The 22,050-nt window shown below is 40.5% G+C and overlaps 1 protein-coding gene across 12 annotated transcripts in view; it reads right to left on the bottom strand.

The window, feature by feature from the left end:
• ZMIZ1 (zinc finger MIZ-type containing 1) overlaps positions 1 to 22,050 on the bottom strand; it is a 470,647-nt gene that overhangs the window by 189,821 nt on the left and 258,776 nt on the right. For 11 of the 12 annotated variants that reach the window (XM_084633918.1, XM_084633910.1, XM_084633912.1 and 8 more), the window contains one exon: positions 18,251 to 18,361. In XM_084633918.1, the coding sequence (XP_084490044.1) occupies positions 18,251 to 18,310 (60 nt within the window). In that variant the 5' untranslated portion in view covers positions 18,311 to 18,361. Of the gene's footprint in view, positions 1 to 9,755; positions 9,824 to 18,250; positions 18,362 to 22,050 lie in introns of those variants that run through there. The other variant, XM_084633911.1, reaches the window with a different exon arrangement.

The following is a 22,050-nucleotide window of genomic DNA, read 5'->3' as shown; positions in this document are numbered from 1 at the left end:
TGTGAGTCTATCAAAAATCAATATGCTTTTACAGGAGTAAAGGACAGAAATAAGTTTGTTTCATTTTTAAACTTCACTCTAGAGATACATACTCATCTCAGTGGAATATGTCACAGCAGAAGCTACCTCAAAGTGAAGCTACTAATGCAATGTCGATAGTGACTTGGACTTCAATTAATTATGCGTTATGCAACTCTCACTCAAGTCTCCATCTTATCAACCCATTGCACTTAGGCTTTCTTTTTTTTTTTTTTTTTGCGTGGTCAAGCACAGTAGGGACCTATCATAAATCAACCACTAAAAGATGGGTCTCTACAAAAAACAATTTTATATACACACACAGCATGCTGAAAACTTGACATCCTACACAGCAACTGTGCTACTGAAAATTAATTTATAGGTTAGTTATGCAAGATGAATAACTCCCCGCCTTTGTCAATTCTGTCAAAGACAAAAGTCCCAACTAATCTAAAGGAAGAAAAGAATTTGCCAAAACATTAATGGGTTAGATCTCCATCCTCTTTCTAATTTTCTCAGAAATAATTTTTAAAATAAATGGGGGGGGGTCCCTGAAATTTCTCAGGATTACAGAGACCAAAGATGTTTTCTGTGGGTGGGAATGGGGAGCTGAAAGGAAACCACGCATGAACCAAAATGTAAATATGAAGAAGAGACTACATCCTAGGAAATGTTGCCTTATGCAAGAAAACATTAAAAACTACTACTACGAACAAACTGAAAACTTCAGCACTCACTTTGGGCTACTACGTCTAATACAGTAAGCACACAAGACATTAACAGGCTGGCAGAGCTCTAAGCCCGAAGATTCTACAAGAGAACCACAATGTTTAACCTACAACCATGATGTTTAAATACGTGTTACTTATTATTTTTTCATCACCAGCAATGTGCTCAACAGTGCAGAAGACACTTGTATCAAGGTAGTCGCGGGGAACTCACAATCTAAAATAGAAACAAACAAACCAAGACAAACTGTAAGAATCAGTTACTTACAAGACTGATCTTCAATATTACTTAATTTTACTATAAAACAGCTATTGAAAAAACATCACAATGTCATTATTTCACAACCTATCAGAACCTTCAAGTGAAGTTTCCAGAACTGAGCTGTTATAAATAAGTGCTTCTTAGGACTCCAGCTGACTTAACTCAATGAAAGTGAAAGACTCAAATGCACAAAAATCAGCGACATGCGACTATATATTGTTATGGGCAGGAATCACCAGGTGGTGCTACCAGTCTCCCAAGCTCTTTTTCTTGCAAGCAAATTTTATTTATTTATTTATTGATGCAGTATCTTGCGTAGGGGAGCTATGGCAAGAAGCAAGGGTGTTCTCTCTCTGCCTTAATATCTCACTAACTTCTTGAGGCAGAGTTGCTCCCTGGGAAGTAGGAATTGGTGGTTGGGCTGAGATTCCTGAAAGAGAGAATTATCTATAAGTTGTCTGTGAGCACCTCTGCTTTGGAACTGGTATATATGTATAAATAAAAGAAGCTGCATTAAGATTATATCTAAACTCTGCATCACTGATTTCTCCTTCAATGGGAATTCAACCTGCAAGGCCCTGACATCTGACACCGCTCATCTGTGGGCCTACAACAGGGATAGGTAATTATTTTTGATCAAGATCCACATTTCTTGGGCAAAGATATAGTCAAGGTCCAAACTCCATAGAAAATAATAAAAAAATAACACCAAGGATAAGTAAATAAAAAGATTTGGGGGTCCGTCCAAAAGCATCTGGCAGTCTGGATTTGGCCCGCCTATTGACTACCCCAGCCTACAATATGTAACCACATGCATATCAACCTGCACACACACATCAGTATATGACAGTTCATGCACACATAGATTTTTAATTTTCAAAGGATCCCAAAGCACTGTAAAACAAAGTCATATACCCTTTATATACTGCGTTCTCTACACCCCCACACCAAAATGCATGCCTTATACAACTAAAACCTTGAAAAAAAAAATTTAGGAAGACAGAAATCAGTTACCTGGAATGAAATACGGCTAGGATACCAGGTATATCTCTTCTAAATATAGAAGATTACAACCCAGATGTATACCAACATGTTGTAGATATAGCAATGCAGTAAATACTAGGACAACAACAGTGCAAAATTAAGAGTAATTACAGAGGGTTAAAGTTATCATGCATATATCAAGACTCCACTAACATGACAGCAATAATATGGAAAACAAAATAATTTCAGTGCAGACTCTGTGTTTTTATATGTTGCTATGGAAATTAAACGTGGAATTTTAGTTTACAAGCTTGCATATTTTTGAGGGGGAGAAATATTTTTTTTCTTTTCTTTGAAACATGCCTGGCTCTGAAAACACACAACTAATTTACCATAGCTTAACTGCTGCTCAAATGGGATGTCATGCAAATAGGGTGCTTTTGAGTAGCAAACTGCTTAACTATGCTAAACAAGTTATTGCATTTATTTATGTGATGTTGCACCAAATTATGAAGGCTGACTCAAGTCATGTGTTTATTTTACCCAGCTACGTCTGCTCTGTGTCTCATGTCTCGCTTCAATTGAACTTCTGAATGATAATGTAACTAATCACACAGACGCTAAGACATGTTGCTAGATTCTAGGTTAATTAACAGTGGCCTAGAGTCACTGCATTTCTCACATGGATAGCCACTTTGGCCCCTGCCTGCTGTCCGGCTTCACTGGCCACACAAAGCCTTGCAATTTTGTATTAGAATAGAAGAAAACTACTACCAACAAATGGAGATTGTCACTGTGTGGAAAAAGACATACAGTATCAACTTGCTCCAACTAGTCATATATTGCCTTTTCTACACTCAGAAACTAACCCATGACTCCAAGAACTGGGGATTAAAAAAGATATCCACCAAATATCATGAGACTCTATATTAAAATCTCAAGAGTTGGCAACACTGAAATTGGCCTAGTTCCTTTGCAGAGAAGTCAATTAACACCAGCTGAAAATCTGGCCAAATTTATCTACCTCTAAAAGCATTCTCTCCATCTCTGGCACTCCCTAAACCTATTCCTTTAATAAGGAAGACATGGAGTCCAGCTGCTTTTGCAGATTCCACCAGCCAAGAAAACTTTTTTGGCTGAAAAGATCAAAAACTATCATTTCTATCTAAAATCAGTCAATGTTTTCTAATCATTTTCTCCATCTTAATATTCACCTGGACTTGCTTTTCGCTGTGTTTAATGAAAATATACGGCACCCTTGAATACACACACAGAACAGCAAAAAACAAACAGGAAAGCTGAGAAGGATTCTCTGCAACTTAAACAATACTGAAGCAGAATTAGTGTGGTCCTGTGTACTAGATAAAGCAAGCTTAACGCTGAAATTAAAATAAATTGCCTGTCTGAATAACGTAAACATAACTCTCATTCAGACACCCTTGCAATTGACTAACTGATAGGAGACCAGGCAGTTCTCTGTGTATAGCATATAAATATGTGGCTATTAGACCTATATTGGATAAGTCACTCAGCACTACATGCAAAAAGCAAAGGACCTGCATATTAGCCATGATCATTCACTGTAATTCATTAATACAGCCTTTTATTAGTCTAAAAGCTCAGTGAGTAAGCCCAGCCATGATCCCCTCCCTCTCATGCATGGATAACTGCTACGGTTCTTCATTCATGAATTAAGTCCCTTTCTCACTCCCAGACATGCCCTTCATTGGCTCTTATGGAACTAAAGTGGTGTTGTAGAAATATCAGTCACTAATTGCTGATGTGCTTCTAAAACGGAAAAAGCCATGACCCAAAATAGGTGGTTTTTCTCTTTTGTGATGGCTAAGGTAATGTGATTATACATCTGAGAGTCTGTAGACGTAAGGAACTATACTTAGTAAATTAAAAACACAACTGAAACCAAGAATCAAAATGTCCTCTCTTTCTTCAGGAGGATAGAGGGAAATATTGAGCTATTTTCTTTCTTCTAGGGAATTGAACTGTGCTTATCTACATACAGCTATACATAGTGCAATTCTCTAAAAGGAATAGCTCTACGGACTCCTTCCGGAGCAAAGATTGTTTTATAGTTAGGCAAATAAAAAGGCTCAAGCTATGAACTTTGCATCCAGATAGAAACTTTTCCAACATTCAGATGCTTTTCTCAGTCAGACTAGTCTTTAAACAATAAGAATATCTTGCACTTATATGGAGCATCTTTCATCGGAGGCTCTCAAACTGCCCTACAAATGTTTATTAAACTTCCAAATACTCCCTATTATCAATGGGTAAACTGAGGCACAGACCGATTAAATGACTCATACAAGGCCACAGACCTAAGAATTAAATCCACAGCTACTAAGAGAAGATACAGTGAAAGCAGACCGCCTTTAATACATTTCAGTATTTGCAGTTCCCGTTTCAAGCGAAGGAAAACAATAAATAGTGAGCAAGGAAACAACATCTTTATCGAGAGCATTTATATGAAAAAAAGTCAGCACAGACAAGCAGGGTCAAATTCAAATGGGTAGGTATGTGCCACTCCCATGGAAATCTCTGAGCAAAATTCAGCGTTGAAAATTGATAGTAATCAATGAGGCAGCGTAACTTACACTGATGCAGAATTCAGCAGACATGCAAAGTGTTCTCAGTGTACAAACCAACAGACCATACTGTGTGTTAAGAAGAAAAGCACCGAGAGTGTACAAAATAAAGCAATGCTTCCAAGCTTAATTATCCCCCTGCTTTCCTATTACACCTTTTCTGCTTCTTAATCTTATACGAACACATTTATTACAAAGCCCCATTTGCTTCCCCACCATTTATAAGTGAAATTCTTTTTTTTTTTTTTTTTTTTTTTGCATGGCCAATGCACACCAAATCAATTTCTAGGGCTGCACAAATATTTTGGAAATTTTGACAAAGAATTTTTCAAATACTGTTGCTGGGTTTTGTTCAGTTTATAGAGTGGTTGAAATTTTTCAAAAATTTGAAGTTTCAGCTAAAGAATGTTCATGGAAAAATGTTTCACTACCTTTTTTTCTGAAGTTTTCAACAAGCTGTTTTCCAACCTCCTTGTCCCCAAACAGGTAACTGACCCCATTCTGTAGGTCAGAACTGAATCTGGCCCACACTGAGTTTTCCCAGCTCATGTTAAATAGTCTATTCCCATGAGAATATTGCCCCTGTGGGCAGGGGATCACTTGCAAAACAAAGACCACTCTCACGATACACAGATGTTTGCAGAATTGATTCCAGAATTTATCCAATTTATTTTTCAAAATTTAAATAGCAATGTCAGCTTAACCACTTTGCCGTGTTGGTCCCTTAATTTAGTGACCACAAGATTTGCTTTTGAGCTGCGGAGGGAGAGTGGGGGTGGGGGTAGGGGATAATGTGTGTCTGGGAGCAACTCCATCTTATCCACCTACTTTAAAAAGCCATGGTATGTGTCAGCAATATATTCATCATGAGGCTGTTCTTGAAAACCATTAGCAGAAGCTAAAAGAGCTGAAATGAGGATTACTGTTTGACTTTGCTGATCAGAATTACAAGGGCTGCATCTCTTTTCTGGGTTATATGCTTAGTATATAAATAGCTGCAGTACACACTGAATATTTACAATAGAACCTTTATCTCCTATTAAGGCAGAAAACGACAAAAGCACCTTCTCTGTAACAAAAATTATTGGGTGCTGTTGCGCTATGCTCTGCCCCGGCCAATGTGCTTTTGCGGTTTAAGACCTGAGCCTGGTATCTTATTCTCATAGCCAGCAGAGAAAACTGGCTCACTTTAGCGGCAACAGCTCATTTTGCTCAATAGTAATGCATATATCCAGTTACAACAACATTTGCCAATCCAATCTTTAGCCATGTCACCATCACCACCTGAGGAATGGTAATACGCAACCTGGAGCTATCAGATCAATGTGGTACATGTAAGGGAGGCCTGATTTGTGCTTCCCCTTCTGCCTATTCTAAGGTGGAACAAGAGCAATGTTGATCATAAGAACACTCCATGACACACAAGGCCACATGGAAAGTGCCGGACATCTGGATTATCATTATGGACACTGCTTCTTGAGTCCTTCCTTCAGAGAGGAGAAAAGTACCTTTCCTTCCCAACATCCCTGGGAGGGGGAGAGCGTGGCAAGCAAAAGAGAAGCAAGAAGCCACAATGAGTCTCAAGATAATCAGAGCATAGTTATTAAGTTGCATCTTTAATCATATTTTCCTGACCAGGCATAATGATACAAAGCTTCAGTATTACAGTGCAAACATCAACATGTAAAGTTAGGATTTCCTGGCACAACTATTTGGTGGCACTTCAGGACCCTTTTTAATAATTATATGGTTCCTCACATCTTCATGTCTAAGCATCACTGCCTAAGATTATTAATACCAAAAAAATTATGACATCTAGTATATCTAACTGGTGCACTACACTCATATAGGAGAATGAAACTAGACTGGTCAATTTCATTTTCTAGCCACCTTGACCTGGTTCACATGTGCTAGCTCAAGGCACTAGTACTTGGGATTATATAGCACTTCTGGAGAACTTTATGTATACTTATACATTTACATCGAAAATATATTAAAAATAAAATGCCTGTACATGAGTTCTAGGTGCCCCAACAAAACTTAAATGCACAGTCTCTTAGAATATCACTCATAAGTTAACATACCCACAAGAAAATACACAGCAAAATATACTGCCCCTTCCTATTCCACACAAAGCCCCAGAACTTCAGCAATTATGTACGATTTTGCAGTGTCCCTAGAAGGTCAAGAAACGTGGGCCATTTTGGAGCAGGAGGGGTGGGGGGATGAGTTCCAGAGCGAATGGGCTTTCAAATAGAACACACTCTTTACTATGACCCTCCGTCTTATGCTGGGGGACAAGCTAGAGCACCTTTGCTGATCTCAACTCCAGAACAGTGATATGGGGAAAAGGGTGGGTCTCTCAAGTGGGCAGGTTCCAAGCCATTTAGATCTGTGACATCCTGTCTGCTGTGAAATTTAAGTAAGACTCATGAAAACATTTGTACTCATACTGGACTCTCCCCCTTCTCCATTTGATTTCAAATATAAAAGGTTATAATAAAATACAACACCATGGGTGGGTGAGTCAAACATTTACCCCTTTCCATTATGGGTGGGTGAATACTGGATATTGCCCACTCTAGTTAGCCAGGCTGTTTACACAAAGAAAATTCAGCAAAGGTGTTGGGGCGCTTTAACCAGGAACCAATTTAATGATATAGGAACTTCCATCTGCAATGCCTGTGCCATTTAGTAAGGCTGTTTGAGTTCTTAAATATCTCAACATGTTTCTGAGTTACCATTCTCAAGGTATCTGCCAGCCGTTCCCTCCAAAATATACCAGGTCGCCCTACGTGGATGACAACCTAAACCTTTACTTCAGGTGAAGTTGTTAATGGATTTTATTGACGGAAGCTGATTTGTTCCACACACATGCTTACTTGTCTTGTTTACAAGAATCTACTTGCACAATGTATTTTAAAATAGGATATATGGAGACAACAGTAGGGTCCTCAGTCTGCAAAATTCCACATTAGGAACAATTATATAATTTGAAGCTGAAATGACAGCATTCTGAATTATCTGGGTTTATTCATAAGTAATGTCTGAACAGTTTTTGGAAACCGTAGATTGCTACACAAGTGCTAAATACAATTGATAAGTAATTCTATAGCACCTTCCACTGGAGAATCTTACCGATTTACAGATGTCAATGAAGGTCACAATGCTCCGAGAATGATAGGAAAGTATTAATCCTTGCTCTTTCCAATGGACCAAACTCAATTTTTATTCTATTTTCTCAATTCTAGTGGCATAAGGGCAGGGATTTTGTTGAAAAACCGTAAGAAATCCACAGTCAACAGTCAAATTATGTACACTGTATTGGGTTTGACACGTACTTTTTCAAAGGTTTTTTACTCATTTACTGAACACTTTCAAATGTTTATCATCTGTCTTCTTTGTATTTCAGTGTTTTAGCTTTATTATTTTAATCTCATAGTCCATACAGAATGAATAGAACTGATGCCAGTCTAATAAGACATACATCAAAACATGTCCTACTCTCACCAGCTCCTATCAGCAACCTATACATTCTTAACATGTTTCAAATTCGTACATAAAATGTTTGCATGAGAATGATTTTTCAGTATTCCTAGGAAAGACTAAATTTGCAATACTCATTGAAATAAAGATAAACATGCATTCAGAAAGCCTCTGGGCTATTTTTAGAAAGGGCCACCTATAGCAGGAGGTGCATGTAATTGATTAACCTCTTCATTGTTTTAAATGGCCAACCTGAAGGTTACAACTAACACTGGAAATTAAAGTTCCATCGCCAATAGCAATTTTACGATTTCCAGTACAAAGGAGCATTCAGTGATGATTACCCTGAGAAACAACACAAGACATCTGAATGTTCAAACTTTGTTCCAAATCATAACCTGATAAATTTAACTTAATTTCTCACATTATGATCACTTATAGGGTGACTTATAGCTGTAGCTCACGAAAGCTCATGCTCAAATAAATTGGTTAGTCTCTGAGGTGCCACAAGTACTCCTTTTCTTTTTGTGAATACAGACTAACACGGCTGTTACTCTGAAACCTGTCATTATATAGGGTGACTGTTTCAGAGATTCAATTTGAGGGGTCAAATTCCCGAGACCACTAGATTTATAACTCCGTACTTTTTTTTTTTTTAAATCATCAATGTCCACTCCAGTTTCAGGAAGAATATTTGTAATTGGCATTGCAGGCAGCTGTTCAGAGTTTGATTTAGTCTTTAAAAAGTCATCAATTCCTTTTCATGAAAGCCCGAACAAACATTTAAAAATGCTTTTGTCTGACCACAAACAGTAGACAAATACCCCATAGAACCATTAAGTGTCCTTAATTTTCCAGGACACAACAATGACACTTGCCATCCACCTTCCTGAAACCTAGAGTCCAAGCATCCACTTTCCTTCTCCTCTTCTTGTTTATCCCTATCCTAGTCTGGAAAAAATAGGACTGATAATTCTGAAGGGAAAAAGGTTTTACAGGCAGCAATACCAGACAGGAATGCACAAGTTTGTAGGTATATACCCTATCTGTTCTACTCTTTCTGTCCCTCCAACAGAGGCTCCAATAGGGCTCTTTTAGTTACAGTCCTATACATTTTGCCCATTTCCATCTGCATTTACAGTTTTTGTAGGACTGCTTCAAAACAGAGTAATAAATAATTTGGGATCCTGGATTTTTATATAAGCTAAGAATCCCAGTAAGCATCAGATTCAAAAAAATCCTTTTCAGGATTCATTTCAGACTCTCACGTTTGGAGTGAAATGAAAACTTGTCTTTAATTAAAGCTCTACCAGGCACTGCACTGTTGCTTCTGAATCTTACTTCTGCTTTCAGACAGGAGTAGAGGGAAACTGACAGTTAAAACGTCCTCTCCCTTCCAATCCTGCTGCCAAAGGGGAAAGCAGGCTGGCCCAGGAGTTCCTGAGCTAGAACAGGAATGCAGTGTCCCTGAAGACCATGACACCTGGAGGTCTCCTCAGTCACTTGTGCTATAGGGCTGGGCCTGTTGGATATGCCCCAAAATAACCCTCATAGCCTGCTGAGTCATCAAATGATGCTCTCCTTTTAGTTGCTCCCTCGTTTCTATCCTCTGGCTTCAATTTCAAGTTAAACGAAGTGCTTGTTTACTAAGCTAAACTGGCTAGACAACGTTACCTGTCCAATGCACTGCTCCAAAGCTTGAATTGTTTGTAGTATCACCTCCTCCTCATTTTCAGGCTGTGAGAGGCTGACCAAGAAGGGATAATCAGTTGTCACCGTACCTCTGATTCCAACCCCCATCTCAGCAAGTCTAGACTGCTGTAACAATAACTTTGTAACTGGAGTAACCGCCAAAGTTCTGACCTCAGATTCCTGAGCAGCCCTACTGACTCTCTTCTTGGGAGCCATAATGCTTCCCACAAATAGCGAGAAAGGGAAGAGGAAAACCAGGAATCGTCAAATGCTCAGAGTAGCAGAATGGCACCTCCTGGTAGGTAATCAGACAGTTGAGGACACCGAGACCCACCCAAAGAAAAACAGTTGCTGCTGGAAGTCAAAGTTTCAGCAGCACTATCTCCCCCACTGCTTCTGTAACCAGTTCATCCAAATAGGAAGTGACCCTCCCCCAAGGAAATTACCCTTCTCCTTTCCCTTCCTTACCCCATGTACTTCTGTGTTTTATGCATTTGGGGGAGGAGGGCAACTCTGTGATGTCAGCTTCTTTTTCAGTTAGAAATCAAACAGCTCAAATGCGGGGAGGAGGGCGGGAAGATTTCTGGCAGCTAGCCCATACCAGCTAAAGAAGAAAGGGTCCATTATGCCATGGAACACCATGATGCTGTTAATATAAATGGCCATTATGTCTGCTTGGAAATAACAGTGTCTTTCCCCTACCCTGATCCAAAGAACCTGATGGAAAATAAGTTACTTCAATTGGCATTGTAAAAGCTTCTTCCCTCCTCCTTAGCAGAGCAGAATGTCAGGGCTGATGGGAGACTTTTCTCAGGGCTTGTCTATGTGGAGAGCTAGTGCATGGTAAGCTGAGATGTAAATCTGTAACGCTCTGGCCTGCCATGCATTGACTTGCCATGTGGACTCTGCTAGGTTGAAGCAGACTCTGGAATTTTTAGTGCACAATAGGAGGGTCCACATGTGCAGCAGGCTAGAGCGCTGTAGATTTACGCCCCAGCTTGCTGTGCACTTACACTCTGTAGAGACATGCCAATAAGCATTTGTGGAAACTTACAGACACCTGGGGACTTGCCAGAGCAAAAAGGAACATAGGGTAACATTTTCAAAAGTGCCTTAGTGACTCAGGAGTCTGTTGGCCATATTTCAAAGGTATTCAGGCACCTAAAATGAAATCAGAGTTAGATCCTGTTGGAAATCCCACTAGGCATTTATCTGCATCTGTAACAGACACCTAAGTACCTTTAAAAATCTGGTCCCAAGTCCCATTTCCAAACGTGATATAAGCACTTAGGGGCCTAAGTCTCATTGAAAGTTAATGGGATTTCAGATCCTAAGTACTTAAGTCACCTTTGAAAATAGGACTTAGGACCCCAAGTCAATTCTGCGCTTTAAAATATCTAATCAGCAGACTTTTATCTGGATATTGGAATGGCCCACACAATACCCGTTATTAACAGCAATAACATAACAGATTTACGGACTTAAACAATTCATACACTGATTGGGTTTGAACCATTAAGTAAATGAAGGTCAGGCTAACTTCTCACCTAGCAAGCAGGACATATTCCACAGTTGTGCAACTGATTCCATCACCCAAAGACCTAAGTTAGGTACACTAACCATTTGCATGGTAGATAGTGCATACCTAGTTGGCACTAGAGAAAAACAAAGGCCAATGTAGTGAACAACCAACATACCCTGGGGTGCAGCTCAAGGCTCAGACACAACCTCCAGTTTGAAGATGCATAAAAATGGTGAAAACTTGTGTTTCTTTTTAAAAATCGAATCTCTCTGCAGTTACCCACTTTCAGAACCGCAGCATGCTCTTTGCCCCAGCACACCTACCCATGTTGCTGTGTGGTTTAACCAACATTCTGAAATTGCATTCAGTATCACAACGTGCTGTCTTGGTGCACTGCACATTAATAAATGAGAATGGACTTTCCTGTCTGGTGTACGGAGGAGCACGTTCCACCATCACCGACAGAGTTCTCTTTCAGTTTTAGTGGCAGAGATGTGTGAAATGGAAGGACCAGGGTGCTAAAAGAGAGACAGTAAGAAAATTTTGAAGAAAAAAATTGATAAAAAAACATTATTCTGTATTTACCCCTCCCCCCATTTTTGGACAGATCTAATCTAATCTAGCTGTCCATGGATAATATATTAATTGTATCCATTGTCTGAAGCACATGGATTCATTACTGTACTACCACATATAAGCATATGAAAGGAAATAAGCAGAACCTTGCTCCTGTGAAGATATTCAACTTGATGGACAAGACAAAAACGGGGTGTCAAAAATCAGAGACATGCTACCATCTGTATCACATATTTATTGCAGAGAGAAGGCCAGTTGCTAATCAAAGAATTCCATGTGCATGATTGACCCATAGCCTTTTGGATTTCCAGTATTGTTAAAATTATAGCCTTTATTTACCCATGAAAATCACATGCCGTTTTTAGCAGTAGGTCAGATGAGATAATTACGTGGAAGAGTAATAGTCTTCCTAATATTGTAGACTTTAAAGACTAAAAGCTTTGAGAGCGTACATTCCCTCTATGAAAAAATCACTCATCCCTTAAAAACAGGTGCTACAATAAAGCAATTGATAGAACTTGGGGAATAGGCACACTCCCCACTAGTTGAGCTCAAAGAGTTGAAGGATCATATTCAAGAGGCTGCACCTTTCATAAACCCAGCCAGTTCTCAAGTAACAAGCCACCCAAATTCTGCCTTTGACACAAACATGGGTACAAAGCATATGTTTCCTTCCCCTGGCCTGTTTAAACCACGCCACATCTTTTTCTCTTTCCCTCACATCCTGACTGCCCACATCAGAAGGGCAGCCTACCAAGATGAAGGATCAAAGATGGTAGAAATGTTGATTGATAAAGTCTATAAATGGGAAGACTTTTCCTAAACATATTTGCCCACAGCAGAGAGATGTTCCAATGACCGAGGAGGGAAGCATACAGGCCTATATGTAACTATACAGGCCTCAGGAAAAATAGGAGCAAGATAGATAGTAGGACACTTTTGATGAACAGACCAACCAATAATCTATAACAAACATGACTTTTTTTAAGGTAAAGAAAGGACCTTTTTCAACCTTATCTTTATTGGCATAAGCTATTGGATAATTCAGTATTAAAAACAGCAGTAGCTACATGGAACTACAACAACTAATAAGAAGGTGTTTCTGCCCAAATATTCTCTATGGCAAAATGCCATTAATTTTTAAAATTAGTGAATTATGCAACTTTCAAGTATCTTTATCTTTCAAGTATCTTTACACTATTAACCCACGCCGGTCCATATTAAACACTATTAACAAAATACATTAATAGTGCAGTGCTTTTATGCTTATGAGTTGGGAACACTGACATTAATTTCCAACAAGAGATTTTGGAAAGTAGGAAGATTTTTTTTCAAATGGTTTCAGGATTTTCATGCTAACAGAAGTTATGCAAATATGTGAAGAATCCAACTTTCCTGGCAAGTTACAAAAAAATCCAAGCACTGAAAGCAGAAAAAGAAAAAGTCTGGTTCCAAGGTTAGTTTGCAATTGCAGAAAGAAAGAAGCAACACAAACACATACAATTAGACTTTTTAGCATACATCTATCTGCTGAATGGCCAGCTAGGCAATAAAAAGCATTCAAACCACAGCAATTCAGCAAGCTCCTTCTTTGAAGAGAAGGGGAAGAAATGCTAATCTGCTTCTAGAAATCAGCAATATGATGTGTGCTTCCCATTAGGTTGGGGTCAACGAGTGATAGAGCATCGCTTGATGTGATATTGCTCAGTGCACCCTGATGTAACATGACACATGCAGCGGAAACAGCACTCTCCACTCCCACCACAGCAAAATACCCCCAGATACTAGAGAACCTCCAGATACTTCCTTTAACCTATTACTGGAACTAAACGTGGCTATTTCAACACAACTTTTACATGCATCATGAAGGCAATCCTCAATCCAGGATCAAGATAGCAGGTGTATTTTGAAAGGGGTGATTTCCTTGTAATTTTTACATGGAAAGATTTTCTGACCTTCCTCACTTCAAAGATTTCACAAAAGCCATAAAAAGCTACATGCACACAGAGCCAGTTCAGAAAGCAGCAGACAGCAGCCAGAAAGTCTCAGGGTTGGGGCAGCTTTACATTTTGGATCTAGATATTTTTAAGGTTACAGGGGTCCAATCCAAAGACTTTGCAGGAGGCCTGGAATTTGCTCATACTGCCTAAGAAAAATAATGGATGGTATGACTCAAGTCATTATTTACTTGGCTGAAGTATCACAAGGGTATTATGAGGAATGAGTAAAAAAGCAAATACTACAATGGGAATGACAGGATTGTTGGGGGTACTGGTCATGGGATATACAGTCAGTCTTTTATTATTATTATTCTCCTAGTGGCTAGCTCATATCCAACGCAGTTGTTTGGCAGTTACTGAAAGTTACCAGTGTGAATAAGGCTATTGCGTTGCCTCCCAAAATACACCACAGTGTTGAGCACTCATTGGGCAGTCACAGCAGAGGACTGAAGGAGAGCATGGAAACTAAACTACCCTCTCACCCCTGTGTGGGCCAGTCAGACCAGTGGTTCTCAAACTTTAGCAACCCGAGGATCCCCATTTTGATTTAAAAATTTTTGGCTCCCCCCCAAGCCTCCCCCGCTCAGCCCCTTCACCCAAGGCCCCACTCCACCCCACTGGGAGGGAGACGGAGAAGTTGATCAGTGCAGCCAGCGACCTCAGATATGACTCACTGACTCCCTGGAGTACCCTTGCAGACCTCCAGAGGTCCACACCCCAGTTTGAGAAACCCTGGGCTAAGCTATATTAGTCAGATGGTGTGGGGGATCTGTCTGTGCTGTAAGTGTTCTGTGAATAAACAGAGCACTTCAGTTTGCAGGGGCTACCAGTCCTGCACTTTTGATGAGCACTTCGCTTAAACAAACATGTAAAAATGTAACTAAGGTTTATTCCGCACCCACCCACCCTGCCCCCTCAGTTCACCCACAATTCTCCTTTGTGACATGGTGAACTAATTGTACATACCTAGGGAAGAATATCACTTAAGTTTTTCTACTGAACACTGAAAAAAATGTACCCTTGATTTTAGAGAACATACTCCCATGTATGCTGTAGTATTCACACTGAGAGACCACACAAGCTGTTACAGTTTCACAGAAGGCTGGTAATTTTTTTAAAGAGCTAATATATTTCCTTGTCTCCTGTTTGTCCTGTTTTATCTACTCTGAAACATTTTTGTTACTAATACACCTCATTTCCTCGCTAACGGATCAATATACAGGTTTTTGTTTCCTTTTTTAAAACGCAAAAAAATAAGGAGAAAAATCACAACTTTGATCCTGAAACAGGAGTCAATGGAGTCAGAAAAGGATATTGTCTGAGTCTCAGAGACTGGGAAGAAAGAAACCTGAGCTGACGCTCTGTTGTAACCCGATCCAGTTAAAGAGGTATAGGGATTACCATTTGTAGTGTTTCTCAGGGGTTGGGGTGAGGGGCAGGGAGTGCAGCAGACAGTTCTCAGTCTGGTTGCATGGGCCAATAGCTGCTAGAAAGGTTATAAAATGTGTAGACACTGGACGCCAAGGAAGGATTTTTGATGGGGTGGTGGGGTTTTTTTTTGGCATTGCCTTTCGTGCTCCTGATGTGTTAACAATCTCGCAAAGCACACATCTTTCTAGGAAAGAAGGGCAATGTTACTTTTTGTTGACTAGGTGGTGGGGGTGGAGTGGAGTAGATAAGGTAGGGAAGGATGTCTGACACAGGCACGATTCCCAACTGTCAATACATAGCACAAAGTATTATCAGGCTCCCCACATCAAGGAAGCTGTATGTGAGTAAGAGCAAGGGGCCCGACCCTTAGCTGCTGTAAAGCAACATAGCTCCACAGATTTATACCATCTGGGGATCTGGGCCAACCGACGGGCAAACCCAGTTAATATTTTGAAGCAAGGACTCTTGATACCAGGAGGGCATTTAGAAATGCATGGGCCAAAGATTCCCAGCATTGAGGCAGTAGGGCAGGATCAGTTTATGTGATCTTTTCCCACTGTTATAAAAAGACATTGTATAGGATTTTAAAATTGCCATTACTAAAATTGTGAAAAACTAAGGGGCTATTTATAGGCTAACCTTTTCACGGAAAAAAATACATTAGTCTATATAAAAAAAGCCCAAACCAAAGAAGCTTATGCTGAGGAACTAAACTCGGTGTGCATTCTCTGCATTCAGCTGCTGGATTGCCAGGCTACCGTTGTTAGTGGGTGAGGGTAAAAAATATACCCATGGAATACACAGAGAACAGCATCTTCCATCCAGCCCCATCTGTCTCCCTCAGCCTGACCTGGAGGTCTGCTTCTAGGGCTGGGAAAGGCGGTTGCTCCCCATGCTTCACCTGCTCTCGGCCTCTCAGTGGGGACGGTCAGGAAGCAGGCCAATTAGCGCCAAACAAGATTGATTTGGGGGATGTGGATACTTATCCCCAAGAAGCGGGGCTGAGGCCCCACAACTTGATTTTACTTGGGCCTCTGTACCGCCATGAGAGAACTTTCAGGTCCCTTGACTAGGGCTGGATTTGGACCAACTGAAGTCCATGAACCAGACTCATCGGATTTGTCCCAGCTTCTGCGCTTATTAAAAATTGTGTGTGGGGGGGGGAGGGGAGTGAAGCACAGGGGGGATATCAGCTGTTTTAGACAATCTTCTAACCTTCCCAAAACCAGCTGTTTTCAGCTCCCCACGTCAGTAAAACCAGACTAGAAAATAAACAAAAACTTTCAGAACCAAAGCCTCCAGCTGCTTTAAAATAATTGATTTGTATGAAAAAAATATCCTTTAACTTAGAAAACATAATCCTCGGCTAACAGCCACATGCCAGATAGTGCTGCACAGTGTGATGCTATACAATGGTGGCTATTTCTAAAGCTAAGAGCAAGGAAGCAGATAAAAGCAATAGAAGACGATGTTTCAGAAGTCTAGGTGTAGCCAATATACCACCACTTGTTCTTACTTTAATCTGAGCTTCAAATGAGGATTTAAGTTAGGGTACTAAATTCTCACTCCATCGTGCAAAAGAAAGTTATGAGTGGAGAGAGGACCACAGCATGAAGAATGTTTTTAACAGAGAGAGATTTTTATGCTACAAGGGTAAGATTTCATACATAGTTAACACACACATTAACCGGGGATCCTACTAGAATTATTTATTATTTGTATCACAGCAGTACCTAGAGGCTAGAACCTCATCATGTTGGTACTGTATAAACATATAATAGAGACCGACCCTGCCCTGCAGAAATTAAAAAAATGGAAGCAAATAATCTATACTGGCCTCTGGATCATCATGGTGACAATTGTTCAGGAAGTATTATGAGAGGTGAACTGGTAAAAAAGGGGGGAAATTGTCGAAAGTGTTATAAAAAATGTGTCCCCTTTTTTTGGTTGTAATTTGAAATTTCACTGAAACAAAAATTCAGAACATTTCATCCGGCTCTAATGAGTGATATTTTAGAGTTCATCTCGTGGGATCCATTTGGGTTAAGAGACCTCCCGAATACATTTTTAAAAGGCCACATGGTGGGGTGGGCGTGGGGATCCCTATTCAAATTGGTTGGAAATAAAATACAGCAACCTTTAGCGTCATCTCGAATTGAGAAACTGCACCCCCACCATCACCCACCCACAGCGACAGATTCCTGTCAGAGAAAGTATGCAGCTGGAGGGCGGGAGTCAGGCAGCGCAGCTCACAAGGAGGAGTGAGCAGGCAGAGATGGTGTCAGCTTCTTCTGCCATCAATTAGACAAGCATTTGGAACTACTTCTTTCCTCCCCCAGTAATTCAGAGAGGGTAACATTTTTAAAAGCCCCAAAGGAATTCTGGAGCCTAAATTCCATTTTCAAAAGTGATTTAGGTATTTAGGGCCCAGATCCTCAAAGCAACTAGTTCCTGCTGAAATCAATGGGAGCGAGCCTAAGTCCTACAGACTTTCAATGAAACTTAGGCTCCTAAGTGCCTACATCATTTCTGAACATGGGGCTTAGATGCTTATGAAAATTTAGCCCCAGTCTTCAGTCCCTAAACCTCAGCTTAGTTATTTAGCCAGAAACTTTTTTAAAAACCACACATTAAGAACAAACATCAACTGACTATGAACTCATTCATTTGGTTTGTTCACCACTCTCTGCTTCTGGGGAGCAAACTGATTAACCCAAGCAGACGACTCTCTGGAATGGGGAGTTCAAAAGGTTTTGTTCTGTGGCGATCCTTGCAGGAGACGTTTGTCTACTCAGCCAGATTAGAAGGTTCCCTCCACACCCCTTACAAAAAGATAAAGAGGATGATCATTATACAGGCTCCAAAAGCAGCTATGTGCCATGCCAGGCAACGCAATGCCATGGCTGCTCTAGCTTTACTCATAGTAGTGGTCTCCAGTTTCAGCTTACCTGTTTTATGCACTGCAGCCGGTCATTGGTCTGCTGTATGTGCCTGTCCATAGAATTCATTTTGATTGTCTCCACTTGGCTTCTACCTGAAAGCCATTAAAATCCCTCAATCTGCAAGATAAAAAGAAGAGGAAAGATCACTGAACAAAGTTCATGCACTTCTGCCAACTCTACTGACAGAGAGACCATGGATGTTACACATCATGGGGTTTATCCTTCCTTCCTGGGGATGACTTTTTTTCTCTTCTGGTTTGGGAAAGGGAGCTCTGTCAGGGGGCCCACAAGGTATGCACAGGCAGAGGCTCTGTATTTTAAATTCAACAATGACATTCCAAAGTCACATGATGACACCTAGCTAGGTGAAGCAAACTCCACTGGGAGCATTTGTGAAGTCAATGACAAAGGTTCCTTTTACACAAAGAACTACAGAACTACTTCAAAAAATGCCACTAAAATGAAACAGCAAAACTGCTGGCAACGTCCAAGAAGTCTGGATTTTATGAAGACATGGACATAAAGGATTTGCCCTCCTCTTTCTATGGGAAAAAACCTCTCGCTCTCACAAGTATTTCGGATGCACTGTACTATTACATGGCCAGCAAATAAGGACTGGGATTACACAACTGAGCCTAAATACACTTGCCTAAGTATTTGTTAGGAAAGCTTTGGATCTCGGTACTTTCAGTTAGACTGATAAAAATACCTTGATATAAAACATCATTTAAAAATGGTTCTGGAAGGAGCAGTGGTGGCAATGAGCACAGGACTGGGATTCAGGACTCAGGCAAGATTTTCAAAAGTGACTAGTGATTTTGGGTGCCCATCTTGACATACCTTAAAGGAGTCTGATTTTCAAATGTGCTGAGCAACAGACACCCTCTAAAAATCTGGATCCTTTAAGATGTCTCTCTTTAAGCCACAAAAACTACTAGTTGCTTTTGAAAAATCTTTGCTTCTGTTTTTATCCCCGGCTTTGCTTCTGATTTGCTATGTAACCTTAGGGAAGCCACAAACTCTCTGAGCCTCATTTTATGCATCTGGAAAATGAGCAGCATACTCCCATCTCAAAGAGGTGTTGAGAATTTTGATTTGCGTGGGTATAGCACGAGCAAATCATCACATGAGAAACAACACCAAGGAATTATGATGATATAAACAGCAAAACTGCGATCTGTTGGCCCCACTATTAACACTCAGCATGTTGAGCTATGTTTGCGAATGTAGGCAGCTATCAAGAGAAGCCAGAGTTAAATCGGTTTGTTAACCCCTTTTCAGAGTCAGGCTTCATGCTACCCTGCACTTGCACATTAGCATCTCTGGTCAAAATAATGAATATATCAGCACAGAATTGTTTTTCAGTGAATATATCAGCACAGAATTGTTTTTCAGTGGTGGTGAAATGCAAGTAAAGAATTAAGATCAGTGACCATGCTAGGTACAAGGAAGGTACTGGGTTAGCAAGTAACCTCTGCATCTCATTCTGGATTCTATTTTCTAAATCCTTCTTATCTCTGCCTCAACCCATCCCACAGCTAAAAGCTATGCCACTTATGGCTCAATCCATTTTAGAGACAGGGATAAATATCCACTTGGGATTTTGCTCTGGCCTTTCAACTACTGTAGTCAACACTAAGCTTGGCATCTAGGCCAACTGGAATGCAGTACAAACAAAGGTAACCCGCTGAGCCCCACAGTCCATACGCACTGTCTGTGGATTGAGTTTAACAGAGTCCCTCTTGGCTTTATCTGTTCTTTTACTTTAGTGGAAGAGCAGTTGCTTGGAAAGACGGAAACTTGGATTCCAACCAGCAATTTCTGTCCATAATTCACAATATCAACTGCTACACACTGCAATTTGTTTAAAAGCAGAACTGTAACAAGGCTCTAGCTATGTATAATTGTAAGTAACAGGCTTAACAGTTTTAAAGGCTTTTTTCTAATACTCCTTTCTCAGGCAAGGGTGATGAGCCAGCCAGCCAGGCCGCCCCGCCCCTTTCTCCTAACCCCTTTCATGACACTCTGAGTGGACACGGAGTGGATACTGTGTCACAAAACTGGTCTTTGCCCATATGGATTTCTCTGTCCTTGCAAGACTGTGATAGCCAGCTTGGAAGAACACTGTAAGAGGCTGCTTTCTCACACCCAATGACTAGGGCAGCGGGTTGGGGGGGAGAGAGAGGAATATTAGGATATTGGATATTAGAAAAAACAATTTCACGAAGAGGGTGGTGAAGCACTGGAATAGGTTACCTAGGGAGACAGTGGAATCTCCATCCATAGAGATTTTTAGGGCCTGGCTTGACAAAGCCCAGGCTGGGATGATTTAGTTGGTGTTGGTCCTGCTTTGTGCAGGGGGTTGGACTAGATGACCCCCTGAGATATCTTCCAACCCTAATCTTCCATGATTCTATGAGAGGGGAAGGACAGAATCTGCACGACACATTTTCATGGCATATTTACATGACTGCAAACTTTATACTGGCACAACAGGATTCCAAGTTTGCACTCCAATGTTTGCCATTGTGAATTCTAGTTTCATTCCTATCACACCTAGCAGTTTGTTTTGTTTATCATAGCTCTGTCCCTGAAAGTCTTCTCGCTTCCACACACACACACTCTGAAAGAGAGGGTGGATTTTTCTGATGCTTGTTCTCCTAGGGAAGCTAAAACCCTTCCCCACTCCCACCTCACATCACTTTAAAGCCCTACAATTAGAGCACCTCTAAAAGTCTGCAGTGTGAATGCCCAGCCCCCAGAAAGGGAATTGTGCTCCCCTGGATGGAGATGCTGAATGCATCACTGTCACAGCACGATGGATTCCAGACCATGGCATCCGTGTGTGTCCCACGCACCCTAGCCGTCTGAGATTTCTGTACCTAACTGATAACGTTCTCTCATGGCTCCTGCCGGATTAGACTTTGGGAGAGAAATCTTTTCTGCTAGACAGCTAAATGAGGTCTTACAACAGCAGCTCAAGCACCTCATCCCCACACTCCAGACACAAGAGGGTTCAATAAAGCACTCCTGTCAATAAATTATAATACTCATGGAATGGTAAAGCCAGTTTCATGTACAAGTATCATTATTAGACTTTGCCTGCACCACCTTCTCAATGGCAGGCACTGTCTAAGAACCCTTTAGAAAACGCAGATTCATATATTTTATTAAAAATGAGTAACACATTCTTATCTGCTTACAAGACCCCAAAACAACCTCAGTAGCCATGGCGTTTAATCTTTCAGTGGACAGCAGAGGTATTTATCATGAGATAAGCTAGCCCAGACATGACACCACTTCAGCAACAATCCATCTTAAGAACTGGAATACATTATCTGCATTTTAATTGCTCATTGGGACAGAAGGAAAAGAACTCTTTACAAACAAAACAAAAACAGTAGAAATTTTCTTAACCAGCCAGTAATCACAATGCTGTGTTTAAGCTGCTTTTGGAACAGAGATAAGTGCCCTTTTTTGGCATTTTTAGTTAACCCTCTCACAGCTATAGAACCCTGTAGAATCCAATCTCAAAAAACAACTCTCCTCCAGGCAATAGATTCAAGGACATCCCCAATACCTCCAGAAAACATGATTCCGCTGCAAGGCTGCATGTACCAGGCACTGAAGCTGTCAGCTAATAACAACAGAAAACTCCTATGGTGCTGTTGGCAGTATAATGTGGGGCTGGGAAACTGCAGGGGGATTCTATAGAGATAATGATAATGACTTGCATTTATGTAGTACCATTCATGCCAGAAGATTGCAAAGAATTTTACAAATTGATTTATAAACTGTATATAATA

Source organism: Lepidochelys olivacea (assembly GCF_965140295.1).
Source record: "Lepidochelys olivacea isolate rLepOli2 genome assembly, chromosome: 7".
NCBI classification, from domain to species: Eukaryota; Metazoa; Chordata; order Testudines; family Cheloniidae; genus Lepidochelys; species Lepidochelys olivacea.
This window is presented reverse-complemented; position numbering and strand designations above follow the sequence as displayed.